The following is a 17,477-nucleotide window of genomic DNA, read 5'->3' as shown; positions in this document are numbered from 1 at the left end:
GCCGATGTGAATACTGTCAAGAGGAAGTGGAAAAAGAAAACAAAAATTAAATGTTCAAACCAAACAGCATCTTCTTCGGAGGGTCTCACTACTGCTCATTGGAGCACAACTCTAATAATTTTAAAATTGAGAGCTGTCTGTATATATCATCATGCACCTCTAAAACATTATACTTACATACCATTAATGGATGTTTAAGAAAACCTTGCTGTCTAGCAAAATGTAACTTTTTTTAATTAAGGAAGGTATTAAACAGCAGACAACGTGGATTTCCCGAGTAAACAGATGTGGAAAGGGAATGGATACTGGACTTGAGTAGGGAACTCTTGCTTTGGCTTTGTTTAACCCATTTAAAAAAGATATCATGCCCGAACTGACCAGAAACCCATATCTCCCCCGCACATGTTTTAATCAGCTGGATTTATATCTGTTTCAACACTCAATGCTCATTTACTTCAGCTAGGGATGCTGCTTTTCTTGTTAAAAAAATACCATCCATTTGTTTATGTTTTGGTATTCTGGAACAGCTCAGAGCTGGTAATTGAAAAATAATGTGTTACATTTTTAAGATACATTTTTAACCTGGTAATTATCCCTCTTTAACATGGCAATTATCCCCCTGTTTGTACTCATAATCATTCAGAAAGGATTTGCACAGCTCTATATCAATAATTTTTAGCTGTATTTGTAACTATTTTTATGTTTCAGGAAAGAAGAAATACCAGACTTCACTGATTCCCTCAATATATTTGCCTCCTTGGAACTAAAAAGAGAAGCAAGATGGCGGCCGCTACTGCAGCCGTGTGAGGAGCTGCGATGTTTCCGTCCGTTGACCGACCCGACCTTGCTTAACCGGCGTTTGCAATTGAGATAAGCCGCAGGTTATTTGGCCGCTGCATTGATTCCTGTGATTCCTGAGCTTCAGTGTTTTGGAGAGGGAGACCGGCGCGCATTGGAGTTGCTGCTGCAAAATCGCCGCGGTCGTCCGCTTTCTCTTGCTGTGGCTTAGGTGGGACTGCAGCACCTCAGCTGTGTTTCCCTTGTGTTGGCGTTTGGACGTGTTGCAGCGCGGAGTGCGGGGATGCGATTCACGGCGTCTTTGCCGGAGAGGCGGCGGGGGCCGCGAGGACAAGACCGGGGAGCTGAATCGAAAAGCTCTCTGAATTTATCGCTGCAACAGTGTATCAGTTTCCTGAACTTGCCAAGTACCGCGCTCGGAGCTGCAGATAATTCAAGCGGTGAGCTGTCACATTTTTTGCCGAGCTTGCTACATTGTGGTGTGTTAACCTTTCCAAGCAGCAGGTGGGGGCTATAATACCCGATAAAAAACGAGTGGAGAGAAGACTGTTTCTGTGGTTCAGCACAATAATTGAAAACAATAATTGAAAATATACGTTTAGTTTTGAAAAACCTACGGTGTTAAGTGACTGATAAAAAATCTTAAAGGGCTGAACAAAGGCTGAACAAGGCTACTTGCTACTTGCTATCTTATAATTTGACGCAGTAATTGAAAATTCAGCCATGGCTCCTAAAGGCAGAGGAACAAAAAAAAATACTACTAATTTAGCTAACCCTGTAAATACTATCCCAGGAGTTACAGAAAAAACGACAACAGCAACAGTAACAGAGCCAGAAAGTCGTAATTCTCAAGCAAATGGCACCACTAAAGAGCCCATTATACCTGAACTATTCAGAAAAAAGACTACAACTAACCTCAACAAAAATAGCACAAATGAGCTGACCTCCTCTAAGGCTTTACCAGGTGCTATTTCTAAAAATCCTGAGGCAAGTCATTTAGCCAAATCTCCTGCTATCTCAGCATTGGCTTTAGATGAGGAAGGAGTTTGAGTAAGAGCGGGAGTGAGCGATGATGCAATATCTGAACTCTGCCTTGCTGTAGAGGGAGTTAGAGTCTCGCCTAGGTCGAATGAACAGCACGATGCAGATTCTATAGAATCAGGAGGCCAATTTTTTTCAATGTCTGACGTATCGATAGCATCGGAAGGAGACCTTGATCAAGAACTACTTAGCGAGGGTCATCTCTTTGAAAAAGACTGGGCTGATGATTGCAACCAAGTGTCAGAAGAAGATATGCTTGGATCTGATTTTTTAACAAATGAAGGAGTCCCAAATACTGTTCGCAAGGTCATAGAGGCCAAAACAGATGAAAATGTAGGTGCCATAAGTCAACCACAATGGGATGGGGCTGGTATGAATATTGAAACCGACCCCGAATCTCCAGAGTTACTAGAGGAAGATGAAGAGGTTACACTGAAATCTATATATAAATTACAGACGTCAATGTACCGAATGATCATGACTCATAGAGAGGAAACTAAAGCAGAGGGGCTTCGCACTCAAGGAGCTGTACGTGAGCTCCAGAATGTTGTTCGTCGATTGGCTAAGTCTAGTACGGATACCAATCTGAGAGTACAGGAGACTGAAACGCGCATATCTGCGGTAGAAGATGAGCTAACTCTACAAAAAACCTCAATCAAAGACTTGGATAGTACTAGACAAGATGTCGACTGGAAATTAACTGATTTAGAAAATCGTGCTCGTCGTAACAACTTACGTATTTTGGGAGTGGCGGAAAAATCAGAAGGAAAGGACGTTCGACGGTTTGTTGTAGAGATGTTCTCAGATGCTTTTCAGGATCTTAAAGGATGGGACTGGGATAAAGAAATCATAAGAGCTCATCGCTTTCCCTTTAACCAAAAACATGATCCGGAGGGGGGAAATAAAAATCCAAGAGCTATTCTTATAAGTTTGCAAAATTATCTACTCCGTGAGATTTTATATGACCTGGCTAGGCCATCCAAAACCAGAAAGGGTCTGGGGCACGAATTTTTTGTTCGACCAGATTTCTGTTTCGCAACAGTGCAACAACGCTGGAGACTCAAACAGTTAATGGCACCAATACAATCTAAGGGGGGGCAAACCTTCCTGTTAAACCCAGCTAAGCTTAAGGTTGTGCATAAGGGAAGAACTTTTTTTTTGTATCAGAGATCAAAGCACAACAATTTCTAGAAACTATGTAATAATGATTTATAGGATAAAGGCTAAGGATAATAACTGTGTCTAGATTGAGTGGGTCGCCCCTCTAGTTGTGTTTTATTTTTATGTCATTGCTTTCTTTTGTGCCAGAGGCATATTATTTTTTCAGGTCGGACTGGCCCGGGCGGAATCAACAGCCCATACTCACTTACCATCAATGAGGGCGTTAGCCCTTACGCTTCCGGTGGGGGGGTGCTGGGGAAAGGGTGGGGTGGGGGGGAGGAGCTGGGGGGGTTGTGGGTGGGAAAAATTCTCTTTTTTGGGGTGCAAGGACATACAGCTGGAAGATGTATTCATTCTGTGTTTAAGATCCATTTACGGCAGGTGCCGAATTCTGGAAATTTCTGTTAATGTATCTTTAATTATGCTACTTTACCTTAAAAAAAAATACAATGGCTAAATTGACGATATGTTCTATCAATGTTTGTGGCTTAAATTATAAAATAAAAAGGGGTATAATGGCTCAGATGCTAAAAACTATGCGGATGGATATAGTCTGTGTACAGGAGACACATATCGCCTGGTCTAATAGAGGGTGGCTAAGAGATCTCGGATTGGAAGTTGTAGGGTGTTCCCGTCAGAGCTCTACAATAAGAGGGGTTACAATTCTAAAGAGATTTGGATTGGGGGAAACAAAAAAAGTTAAAGAAGATTCATCAGGACGGTGGGTGATTGCTGAACTTAAATTTGGAGGACTGATTACTACCATATGCTCACTATATGCATCTATAATTGATGATCCCACTGCTCTTAATCATTTAAGTGTGGAATTAGCTCAATGGTCATCTAATATTATACTATGTGGAGATTTCAATCTACACTTGGAGGAAACATTTGACATTCACAGCAGTACTCCATAAAAGGGTAGGAAGAAGAAGGTATTTGGAGCACTCAAAGGGATTATTCAGGAATATAGACTATTTGATGTAGGGCATGAGAAAAGGGGAGGAATGTCTGGACATACTTTTTTTTCTGCCCCACATCAAAGATTTTTTAGATTAGATTACTTCTTCGTATCTAAGGGTTTATATAATGAGCTAGCTCAAGTGGAATATGGGGTTCTTCCAAAAATTATCTCAGATCATAATCCTATAACGCTTAAGTTTGAATTGAGTACTTCTTACACCCCTCGATTATGGTCATTTGACCGTAAATTATTGTATGATTTATCCTATATTGATCATATGAATACTTGGATTCCTGAATTTTTTTCTAATAATAAAGGCACTGCTTCTCCAGAAATAGTCTGGGATGCTTTTAAATGTGGGGTCCGGGGAGAAACACTGAGCTACTCAATAAGAAAACAAAAGGAAGCTAGAATGCAAGAAGACTCAGAAATTAAAAATCTGAGATCCCTAAAGATTCAGCTTATGCAAGCGTGTAATCAAGGATTAGCTACTGAAAGTATTATAAAGAAGTTAACGACCCTTAAAGCCAAGATACATCAGCGATTTGCCACAAAGTTTGCTCAACAAGTCTCTGCCTTTAGGACAGAGGTTTATGAAGTTGGAGAAAACTCTGGTAAACTCTTGGCTAAGAGGGCTAGACAAAAAGCGACATTTGCTAGCATCAATAAAATAAATAACCAGACAGGGACGATTGTTAATAAATTAGAAGACATTCTTAAGGTATTTAGTGACTTTTACTCTAAGTTGTATGCTGACGATGATCGGCCTGACTTTTCAGATCAGATTACTCGGTTTGTTGACTTAGCTTTGAATACTACTCTATCTAATGAAGAGAAGGAGAAATTAGATTTACCATTCACGTGGGAGGAAATTGAACTTTCTCTAATGTCTTTAGCTTCAGGAAAAGCAGCGGGCCCGATGCCATTTCTTTAGAGTTCTTTAAACAGTTTAGGAATGTTCTAAAATTAGAATTAGTGGATCTATGTCTGAATGCTAAGCAAGGTAGCGCCCCTCAATCATGGCATGATTCCATAATTACTGTGTTTCTTAAGAAAGGCAAGCCTCCGTTATTACCCTCATCCTTCCGTCCTATATCACTTATAAATGCCGACAGCAAAATCTTTTCCAAAATTTTAGCTGTACGATTATCAAACATTATTTCCCCCTTAGTCTCTATTTACCAACACGGCTTTATTCCTGCCAGAGACACGGCTGATCATATTCGGCGAGTGATTTCGTTCTTGGATTGGTCTCAAGCAACTCGGTCTAATATTGGACTTGTATTTCTAGATGCTGAGAAAGCTTTTGACCGAGTTGCTTGGGGCTATCTTTGGGAAATCCTGTCCAGGAAGGGACTAGGCCACGGCATTATAAAAGCATTAAAAACTTTGTATACTGCCCCTAGAGCGTATATTCGAATCAATGGGCAAATATCCTCACCTTTCTTAATTACTAGGGGCACCAGACAGGGATGCCCCTGTTCTCCGTTACTTTTTGCTTTTTATATTGATCCTCTAATTAATCGTTTTTTTCTGGAACAAAATATTAAACCTATTCACTTAGCTAATGTCAATTATCGAGTTTTAGCCTATGCCGATGATATAGTGATAACTACTATGGATGTTCAAACAGCTCTACCTGCTATTGATGAGATTGCTAAACAGTTTGGGTCTTTTTCTGGTTACAAACTCAATTTGGAGAAAACACAAATTCTTTGCTCAGGAGAAAATCCACCTGCAAATATCTCTACTACCCCAGAGGTTACATACTTAGGAATTAAGATCTCTTTGCCCATAGAGAAGATACCAGAACGTAACCTAAACCCTATAGTAACTCAAATTAATACTTCACTGCAGCGCCTAGACCACTTACATTTATCACTTTATGGCAGACTTAACATTTTAAAAATGCTGATTCTACCAAAAGTATTGTATCTGTTTCGCACAATACCATTAGAATTTCAATTGCTTTGTTTTAGAAATTTAGAAAGAACTATTTTCCGGTTTCTATGGGGTTATAAACGTCATAGGAAAGCTACAAAGAAAATGATACTTAGTAATGAATGTGGCGGATGGAATGTTCCTTACTTTCTTTTCTATTATTTTTCTGCCGCATTGCAATACATAAGCCCCTTAATTATGGGAGATAGAGTGGAAGTGTTGGATTGCCAGACTCCATCAATTTATCAAATGATTATGGGTGAGAAAGTTAAGGGCAGCTTTTTGAGGATGGTAGAGCCCAGTTATTACAAGAAAACCAAATATAAGATACTGAAGTCAGCCTTTGGAGTCTGGCAAAAAGTCCGAAAACATATAAAATTAAGGAAACTAAACTCCTACACTCCCTTTACATCAAAGGACCTCTTACCAGAAATTTTCTATGATTTAACCATGTATAGATGGCAGCAGAAAGGAATAAGGTATCTGGGTGATTTATTTTATAATGACCAAATTGCTTCATTTCAGGATTTAACCCTTTCGATGCTCATGACGAGCTCAGCTCGTCATGATGCACAGTTGAGCTGTGCTGATGACGAGCTGAGCTCGTCATGACACCAGCAAAATGGCAATTTCCAGCACAGGGGGGGGGGGGGAAACGCCTAGCAGCCAAGGTGTTAATGAATAATTTTTCTGTGGGAAGAAATGATTTTTTTTTAATTTCATCAACTTCGAAGCTTCCTACAGAACCATCCTTTAATTCCTCCAGCCAAAATTCCATTGTTAGAGCTCTTGCAAAAAAAACCCCGTATAGGAATTATTTATTCAAGCTTAATGCAGGAATATGGGGATGACCTAGGACAATGTCAGTTGAAATGGGCTAACAGTTTAGGTATACCTGATGTTGATGTTTTATTGTCGATTAAAATGGCTTCAGATTGTCTTATAACAGGGATGATGAAATCCCAACATTTTATGTGTATCCATAATCTTTATTATACTCCAAGCAAAATTGTTTAGTGGAGCACGACGGCAGGTACGACCTGCAGCCGGTGTGGGTTATATGCAGCTGATGAATTACACATGTTTTTTCTGTGTCCTAAACTCTCAATGCTGTACCAACATATTGAAACTTTTTTATCCCTTATTTTGAAATGTGAGATTAAGATAACTGCGGAATTGTTATTGCTTGGTATAGATCATACTGTTATTAGGCCAAGACCAACCTCCTACTTTCTTTTTCTCTGTATGGCTGCAGTTAGATCTTGCATCACTAAGGAATGGATTAGCCCGGATCCGCCTACATTTTTTATGTGACGTGAAAAATTATTATTTATGTACAACATTGAATCTGCTATATATAAGTTAAAGGGGGTTAAAAAAAGAGCCATTGGGGAGAAAATTTGGGCACCAATTGCCGAGTGTATTTAATTAATTTTGCTGCTTGACTTATTCTTTCTTTTTTTCTTTTCTTTTTTTTTCTCGCTATAATCTGTTATGTATTTTTAGAATACATTGTGTTATTTTGCTTATTATGTATTGCAGTATTTCCTTGCAATAAAACAATAAAACTTAAAAAAAAAAAAAAAAAAGGAACTTAAAATACAATTGAGGGCAATACGAAAACAGCCAGGTAGCAACTCTACCTTCAGCTTGCCCCACCGGAAAGGCTGTAAATTCAACAACACTTATCCCAAAAATAAGGGCATTCTGAGTCCCTCCCTTTTGTTCTGAATAGAGAATGTTAGTACTTTACAGTTGTTCTTTAGAAGTCCAGTGAAGCTACGGTAGGTCACTGATGAGTGAACTAACAGACGGCTACACCTATTGGGCGTACTTTTATGTCAGCATTCCAGGCTTTTTTCTGACATGTATAATGAAGATATACCGTATTTTCTGGCGTATAAGACGACTGGGCGTATAAGACGACCCCTACTTTTCCTTTTAAAATATAGGGTTTGGGCTATATTCAATTTGCTTATAAAATGACCCCGGCGTATAAAACGACCCCCAACTTTTGAAAAGATTTTCAAGGGTTAAAAAGTCGTCTTATATGCCAGAAAATACGGTACGAAAATTTATAGAGAATGTGTTTTCATTTTTGCTTTGTAGAGCAATAGCCATAATTTATATTACAACATGGAACTTTCATTTTCTAAAATTACTGTATCTCCCTCACAGGAAACTGTTTCAGGTCTAAAGCTGTGATTTCAGCAACATGGCGTTCAGGTGTGCCATGAGTACAGAATGTTAGGGAGATACAGTTGTTCATTAGCACTCTGCAGTGAAGCTACAGTGAAACTCTGGAGAAGGAACTGACAGACTTCACATTAGAATTTACCTCAGTTCCCAAAATTTGTTTGATGCGACCAATACATATTGTGGCTAAAACCTGTTATCATCCTTTTTCTTTGTGATGCTCGAAACTAGGAATTAATTACAATGCCTTGGTACTTATCAACCAAAAAATACAACATGTATGATTCTTTCAACCTTCCACCTAAGTAGTCAGTTGAAAAAAAAAACAATTATGAGAATTTCACCCAAACTGTAAGGGTCTGGTTTACAATAGCAGTACTATCTAAGGCGGGGGAACTTGCAGATAGTTATTGACTAGGGTGGAGCAAAGCCTTTGGCTTTGCCCCGGGACCCTATGTTTCCACTCTTGTTAATAACTAACACAGTGTGACCTCCACCATGGATAATATTGCCTAAAACCCTGAACCACTCCATTGTCTTCTGCTGAGCTCTCAACATACCACATTTCTAATATAAGCACATGTTCTTAAGTAACATTTTTTGCATTTGCCCTGATCAAGTGGCGAAAAAGTGAGTTCAGGGCTCAATGCACAAGCTTCTCTTAGCCTCTCTGTTGACCATGCCATCAGACAGAAGAAGACATTGCTGCACATATTAGAATGTTTGCAAAAATGGGAGACAATGCATTGCAGCCAGCAGCAAAGTTTTCAATGCAGGACAACACAGCCCGCATTAAATTGGTGAGGTTTAATAAAAACATTTTCTTTAAACATACATGTATCCTATGTCTTTCAGGTCGAAATTATTTGAATAAAATGAAACTGGTTCCACATACAGAGATGCAAGATTTAAGAGCATCTATATATTCATATCCAGTAGGTGGCCAACAGTTTGACCATGTTGTTGGTGATCAAGCTTATATTTAGTATGAGGAATGGCTTGTGGGGGGGGGGGGTTACAGATTGAGAGGTTTGAGGATGTCAAGTTCAGACCCATATCCTAGGATAAGTGCACTATTGCTGCCACCTAAACCTATTCTTAAGTATTAAACCAAGCAGTATATAGGATGCAACAGGCTGTTGCTAAGTCTGCTAGGCACTCAAAGATGTAGGAAGATGCAAATTAATTTTCTGTGAGTTACAGTAATTTTTTTAGATACACCAAAGTAACATCACAGAATACAATATCATCATTAAAATAGATATACTATTTCCATTTTTTTTAAATGTTAACATATTAATGCTAATATTAAAAAAAAACATCATAAAGGAGAGGAGACCTTCCATATTTGTATGTTACAAAGATAAACTAATCTATACTGACAGATTACTCTACCACACTGTTATTACTTGGTGCCCTCATACAGAAACAAGAGTTAATGTAGAACCATACACAGTTAGATTCTATAATTATATCAATAAGACATTTTTAAAAAGCTCAACATAATCTACATAACTTGTAATATTCATAAGTATTGTATTGTATTGTATTGTATAGGAGACTTATAGAGCGCAAAACTGTCACCCTACGGGTATCCTGGCGCTTGGATCAGAGAGAAGCCTGAAAAAGGAGAAATCAGAGTCAGCTGTTTAAAGATATGTTTTAAAGCCCATTGCTTGGGAATAGCCAGGTTTTCAGGCTCTTCCTAAAGCCAATCAACAAGCTAGCCTGTCTAAGCATTAGTGGCAGTTCATTCCATATACGGGAGGCCATCACACCAAAGGCTCTACCACCTTTCCGAGACCTCTTGAATCTGGTGGTAGTTATCAAGCTGGAGTGAGAAGACCGGAGCTGCCTACTAGGATTATACCAAGTGAATGTTTCCTGTAGAGGAACTGGGCCCTGACCATGTACTGCCTTATATACAATGCAGAGGGATTTAAAGCGAATTCTCTCCCTGATGGGCAACCAATGAAGATCTCTTAGGGCCAGCGTCGTGGAGGATCTGCGTTGTCTATTTAGGGCCAGTTTTGCTACCATCGATTGAACTCTCTGCAACCCCTGTACAATATATTGTGGTGCCCCCAAGTACAGGGAGTTGCAGTAGTCGAATATACTCAGTATTATACTCCTCACTATAGGGGGGCGAGTGTCTATTGGGAGTAGGGGAAGGATTTTCCGTAAAGTACGGAGCAGGGAGAGGCAAGTGATGGCAGTTTTATTGGCCTGTGTATCCATTTGGAGGTTTTCGTCTACCATAACTCCCAGATTGCGCACCACTTTAGCCGAGGCCAAGGCGTCACCCTCAGGAGTGAGCTTGAACTCTAACGGTAAGTGGCGTGACATTCTCGTGGTGGGGCAGTATAGTACCTCAGTTTTTCCCTCATTGAATTGTAAGGTATTTCTCTTGAGCCAGCCTGCAGTTTGACACATACACTCCTGGAGGGTATCAATAGATATCGCTCTTTTCCCCTCCAGTGAGAGTATCAATTGAGTGTCATCTGCATAATTGATGAGATCTATCCCAAAAGATTTAATGATAGGAGGTAGAGGACGTAGATAAATATTAAAAAGAATCGGGCTTATTGCTGAGCCCTGTGGTACCCCATGGAGTACTGGGGACATAGCAGAGGTAAATGGCGATAAGGATACCGCCTGTTGTCTTCCTGACAGGTATGATCGTAACCATTTTAAAGCCTGACCTTTTACCCCTATGTCTTCCAGTCTCTCAACCAACACTGCACGGTTAACCGTATCAAATGCGGCTGACATATTCAATAGTACCAGGACAGATGAGGCCCCGTCGTCAGCACGCATTCGTAGGTTATCCATTGCCGTTACCAGTGCGGTCGCAGTCCCATGTCCCGGGCGGAAGCCAAACTGATCCCTGTCCAGAAGTAAATTGTCCTCTAGATAGCAAGATAGACTTTTACTAACTACCTTTTCAAGGATTTTCACTGGGTAGGGCAGTAAGGATATAGGTCGAAAACATGCTGGGTCAGAGGGGTCCAGGGAGGTTTTTTTAAGAAGTGGAGTTATGATAGCTTGCTTCCAAGCCTCTGGTACCACCCCTTCCTCCAATGACTAAAGGTCCTGACTATCTAACCAACAAATTTGTTCCTTACATCCCCTCGAGAACTCTGAGATCTGGTAATCAAGAGCTGTTATGTGTCCCCAGGTTCTGTAAGACCAGACAAGGAGGAAGGGCTCTGTCCGTAGCAGGACCAAAACTTTGGAACGATCTTCCTTACGACATTAGAGTCTGTAAGGAACATTTTTCTTTTAGGAAAAAATTAAAAACTTTTCTGTTCAACTACTAGTTCCATTTAGGCATTACCTTACTTAAGATAGAGCCGGCTTTGGTCTCAGATGCTGATAAAATGGCGCGGAGATACTCCTCAGGGAGTCGATTCCCAGCGCGTTATAAGTATGCAAAGAAAGAAAGAAAGAATGACTGGCAGCAGATCTTCCATAGCCATGGTAGAGTTTCTTCCCCCAGGGTTTTCCAGATTTTATGCAGGAAATGAGCTAACGGGGAGCCTGAGGCCACACTTTGAGCCAGCTGGTTAAAAGAGTCCTCTGTAGGAGAGTGGAAAATATCCAGTATGGTGGCTGTTTGAGAGTCAGAGGCAGATTTCTCAGCTGAGCCAACCACATCGTCAGATTGCAAATTCCCAACAATTTTAGTTATTTTCTCTTCAAAAAAGTCCGCAATATCATCACATAGCTTCTGTGAAGCTATTACCTTATTTCTGGCACATACTGGACTAGATAAGTTCTGGACGATATCAAAAAGTGCTTTGGTACTGTTAGGGGCTTGCAAAATAGAGTTGGCATAAAAATCAGCTTTGGCCTTGACAATAGATTCCTTATACTGGGTCTGTACTAGTTTCAAGGCTTTCCTATCCAAATCCAAATATGCCCTCCTCCATTTCCTCTCTGCCTCTTTGCATGTTACCCGTAACTGTACTTGTGTAACAGATACCCACTAACTGAGTGCATGATGTACTCCACAGAAACTGGATTTTTCAAAATGGCGGTACCCATTAGGTAGCAACAGCTGAAGGAAAAGGTGTGGATAGGAGGATATGGGGCAACTGGTGGAAGGGTAGGACATCAGCTCAGAGGGGCTCAGACATGAAAGATCATAGGCACCTAGTCGTTTTGTATTGGAAAGGTCTTGAAACCCATACACCTCCTTTCAATTTTTGAATAAAATATCGGCTGAAGTTCCAATTTGGTCATGAAGTTTCTACAGTTGCTCCATTCTGGAGTGCAAATACAACCTATGGTAGGAATAACACTCAGGAGAGGTTAGGAAATCATGGAGGATTATTGGTCCTAAATAGCTACACACAAAGCATGTTCCCACATTGGCTCAAATATTGGTTACATTTATTTCAATGGCAATCATTATGATGGAAAGATATTATATATAGATGTTCAGATATATTATAGCTACTCTAATCGATGCTAAAAAAAACACCAATGATAAATAGGAATTTATATACATACCGAGTATACCACTGTATTCCAGTGCAGATGATGCAATAGAAAAGTGTGCCATAACTTTAAGTTTTCTCATATATTTGAAGACACAGCACCCATCAGTGTTCCCTACGAAACTCACACCTACTCCCTGTGGTGGATGTGTAAAATCTGATAGCTCCTTTCATCTGAAGCTACTGGTTAAGCCTGGATTGAAAATTGTATTTAATTTAGCAAGGAATTTACTTTTGAGTGAGTACATTTGGCAGATGCATGGTTGTACTGAAGTATACTAATCTGGGGCACTAGACCAGCCCAGGCAGACCAACACAGCTTTGTTTAGCTTAAGGAATAAGGTGCTTGAGAACACTTGATTGATTGATTGCAGAGAACACTTGATTGATTGATTGCACAGGAAATGGGGCGGTGAAGAAAGAAGGGGCCAACTATAGCCAGCAGGGGCATACATTCGGGGGGAGGGGGGTGTTTGGAGTGTTATACCCCGTGATAAATGTATTTTTTAATAAATAGATGGGTACAGGAACTTTCAGTCGGGAAAGGTAAGGTGACCCCTAGACTTCACCTGGGATTTGTAAATGCTCACTCAGGCAAAAACACACACATACACACACACTCTCATCTCTGTTTTGAAGGTCTTAAAACATGGTTATTTTACAAAATACTGTGTTTTACGTATCCCCTCATGATCCACACGCCTTTCCTTTTCCATTGGCCACTAAGACCCCCTCATGCGCTGCTCCTCATATAAAGATCTACATGATATGCCACCATGGTTCTCGGAAAATCTAAAGCTCACCCCCATTCTTTGTGACCAAGCTATGTGCCTGATAGCCAGGTGAGCCTTGTGTCCCTGACTACTTAGGTATCCACAAAGCACAACAATCTTATTCACAAATGAGGCAATGGATTTAGACACAGAATAATTTGTTTAAATATTTAAATGTGTGTGGTTTTCAATGAACATTTAAAGTTTCTACAACGTTGTGTTTTAATTTAGAGTATCGATCGGGATCAAAGGGGATTCATGTTCATCAGCAGATGCAGCACCGTCAAGACTCCCTTGCATCTCCTGAATTGTCTGGTTATACGGATGATGATGATGTTAAGAGACTATCCACAAAGTTTTTGAAAGAGAAATTGATCAGCCACCAAGAAGATGAAGAATCTGGTGACTATATTCAAAGAAGAGGTACGATGCTGGAAATCTTTACTGTACTGCAGTAATTGATGGCCTTATCTTGAGAAATAATAAAGTTAAACATTTTCTAGGAGGAAGGTAACATTTTCCAGACTTTCAGTCAATCATTCTTACTCGAGATATCACATCATGGTTAGAGATTTTGCTTATTTTTAAACAACAGATTTTTGTATTTTGAGGTCAATTTGCATTATATAAATACTTCTAAGAGTTATTTGTAGCTTAATGACAGTTTAAGATTTGTGTCATTGGCTCAGATGTTTTCAAATAGTGTGATGTTACCACCTCACTAAGAGAGCAGCCTTTTTTACATCTTACTGGGTTTATTGTGAAGGAAGGCATTTTTGAGAATTGTAATATTCGGATACTCTTCACTGATTTTGGCCTGGCTAAGAATCTTGTATAGAATATGTCAGAAATGTAAATTAGGCTGCAGCAATGTCTTCATCATATACAAACAAAACAACACCTCAAGATACTCCCTTATTGTAAATACTGGGTATAACTCCAACTATTCTTAATTGTACATATTATAGAGCCATATTATATAACACATACCACATGTGTAATTTCTCATTCATTTTTATTTCTTCATTAATTATCACAGTGAATAATTTTTTTCTTTTTTGTGAAATATCAAATTCGTATTGCATAAATAAAAAAACAATTCATTAATACAAAAATAGAAAATTACTAGTGAGCACACCCTTGTATTTCCTGAACACTTCCAAAGTATGGGTCAATGTGATAGTCTTCTACCAAATCTACATAGTTAGCAGTCATACGCTGTTGTCCATCAATAATAGCTCATGCCTGTTCCAAGTGCTATTGTAAAAGCAGAGTCCACATCATTGGATTTCTTCAATAGATGTAATTTTATTTTCTTGTAGTCGCAAATCCAAAAAAACAAAACTGCTACTGAGCCAACTCGTGTTTCATTTTCCCTTAGACTTTGTCAAGGCAAATGGCAAACAAACTCAATATATCTCCAGCGGGAGTAAGAGAGAGGACTGCATTGCACTATGATTTGAACTTATTAAGGTTTCTCTACCCAGTCTCTCCACACGTTAATGTCTACTCTACTACAGTATAGAGTCGACACACTTAGAATTGATTCATTGTGAAGATACATCAAATACTTTAGAGATATATTGAAGTTGTTTGAAATGTGCCACCACCTTTTAAGAAGCAGTTGGTGCAATCTAATTGTGGCTATTACAGAGGCAGTGTTATGAGACATTTCCTGCTGCCGGAAGGACATTTCGATCAAGAGTTGGTTTGCCATTTGCCTTGACAAAGTCTAAGGAAAGACAATACACGTGTTGGCTCAGTGGCAGTAATGTTTTTTGGATTTGCGACTACAAGAAAATAAAATGACATCTATTGAAGAAATCCATTGATGTGGACTCTGCTTTTCCAATAGCACTTGGAACGGCAATTAGCTATTATTGGTGGACAGCAGTGTATGACAGCTAGCTACGTAGATTTGGTAGAAGACTATCACATGACCATACTTTAGAGGTGTTTAGGAAATACAAGGGTGTGCTTTCTAGTAATTTTCTATTTTTGTATTAGTTTGTCTACACAACAGTTTCTGTTGTGTTGTTAGCACCTTTTGGTTGTAGGTGCTAGAAATAACTAGAGTAGCACCCCTGTAACAAAACCTGTGTATTTTTTATTGTTTCACACTATACTAACTTCGAATGCTAATGTAAATTGATTGTTTGATGTGCTGTTCCATTTCCTTGTTTAAGGAAACACTACTACCTAATTTCTTGGAAAACAAACAATTCATTAGAACAATTGATTGAGTTTCTCACGTACCAAATATCACTAACTGCTCGTCCCACATACATACCAGACTCTTTCTCATACAAACCGCTTCATTAAAAACACCAATGCATAAGCAAAAATTCTCTGCATTTCTATAGATCCATGAAACTCCAATTTTGTTTATAATAATTCATAGTATCACTAATTTGGGAAATGTATATTTAATCCAGAAAGGTTTACGAGTCAATTTTGATCAACAGCAACACAACTATACGAATCTCATTTTTAATCAGCAATCCTTTTGCCTTTTTATATTTAGTCCAAAGAGACTTAGAATTCCATTTGATCCGCAAGTGATACACCAACTTCATTTTAAGTTAGCAACCGATTTGCCTATGCATGTTTAATTGAAAAACTTGATAGCGTTTATGCAATAAGAATTTGATATTTCACAAAATAGAAAAAAGAAAAAAAGTGATTCACTGTGATCATTAATGAATAAATAAAAATGAATGAGAATTTACACACATAACATGTTCAATTGAGAATAGTTGGAGTTATACTCAGTATTAACAATAAAGGAGTATCCAGAGGTGTTGTTTTGTTTCTATATATTGCTTCCCCTGGTTACTCGCTCCTTATCCATTTTCAGGGGCCCTCTGTTTTTGATTGCAATGTCTTCTTCGGCCACTGTAAATATGGAGCCCATTTTAGGAGTCTTAAAGGTCTATACATTATTACGTAGTTCGGAAAGAAGGCTGGCTACTGGACTTTAAAAGGACCCGTTAGTGTAGCAAGTTGAACATTTGACTATGACACAGCATGTTTAAAACGTGATAGGTTACGAGCAAAGGAAATTATATACCTTCAGATGCATTGTGTCAAGACAAGATACTCTACTTCTCAGGTCTTCTCTAGCCATGCCCCCAATTTATGGAATTTCTTACCTGTATCCTTAAAACCAATAAACTCTTTCAGTACCTCAGTCACCCTTCTGCCATCTCATGCTCATCCAACTATACTCTGGGCTACTATGCCATTATGCGATTTTGTGCCCTTGGTGATTTTCCCATAATAATAGATTTGTCATCTGCCGCACAATCTGATGATTTTAACCAAAAAATGTTGTTTCTAGCAATCAGTTCAAAAGTTACTTATAACTCAACAACACATGTTGCGGCATAGTGGAAGGCCCTTTGCAAAGGTTGACTGCTCAGCTTTCGGTTGCTTTTTTATTTTCATTGGCATTTATTGGATTAACAAGGAAATAGACAGGTTACCAGCATTGCACATGACATATTCAAAATACTGTTTAGAAAAGCATTGGGGGATGCTCTCCAATCAGTTCATATATCTATAGACCTATTAATTATTAACATGTTATACAGTGTAATAGTAATATGCGGTATCCCCCATACTTTCACTAAAAGTCGTGTCAGTGCAACGCACTACTTGAGCCCTATGAAATCATACAGTTTTCAAGAATAGTCAACCCAGCTCGGAAAGGGGTTGTGGAATTGCCTTCTGTTTGGTAACAAACAAGATCTAAAACCAACCGTTCAAACTAACTTGTGCGGGAGGGTAACACTGTAGTTCAGGAATGTGGTCTGGCGGAGTTGGTTCGTAGGAAAGGAGAGTGAGGGGGAGTTCTGGTTGTTCCCTGCCAATATGGCTGAGATACCCGCCACCCCCTCTCAACACAATCCCCAAAGGAGGGAAACCGGAAACAGTTCTTGAAGTTTTTGGAAGAGGGAGGGAGTGACCCTCCCGGCCGTATTTATTAAAACAAAATTAAAACATTAAATCAACAGTTTCATATTAATGTACAATTTCATTACCACATTGCGATGTTTGGCTAACCTTAACAGATTCTCTAATACAGAGGTTCTCCTAGCC

General features: G+C 39.2%; 1 protein-coding gene across 1 annotated transcript in view; it reads left to right on the top strand.

Annotated features, from left to right (window-relative positions):
* Nucleotides 1-17,477, top strand: part of SPMAP2L (sperm microtubule associated protein 2 like) — an 839,782-nt gene that overhangs the window by 346,277 nt on the left and 476,028 nt on the right. The window contains exon 4 of the mRNA XM_086963162.1: nucleotides 13,608-13,799. Within this exon, the coding sequence (XP_086819288.1) occupies nucleotides 13,608-13,799 (192 nt within the window). The remainder of the gene's footprint in view (nucleotides 1-13,607; nucleotides 13,800-17,477) is intronic.

This window comes from Lissotriton vulgaris, chromosome 3_1 (assembly GCF_964263255.1).
Source record: "Lissotriton vulgaris chromosome 3_1, aLisVul1.2, whole genome shotgun sequence".
In the NCBI taxonomy this organism is placed as follows: domain Eukaryota; kingdom Metazoa; phylum Chordata; class Amphibia; order Caudata; family Salamandridae; genus Lissotriton; species Lissotriton vulgaris.
Note: the sequence above shows the minus strand (reverse complement) of the source record. Positions and strands in the feature narration are given on the sequence as shown.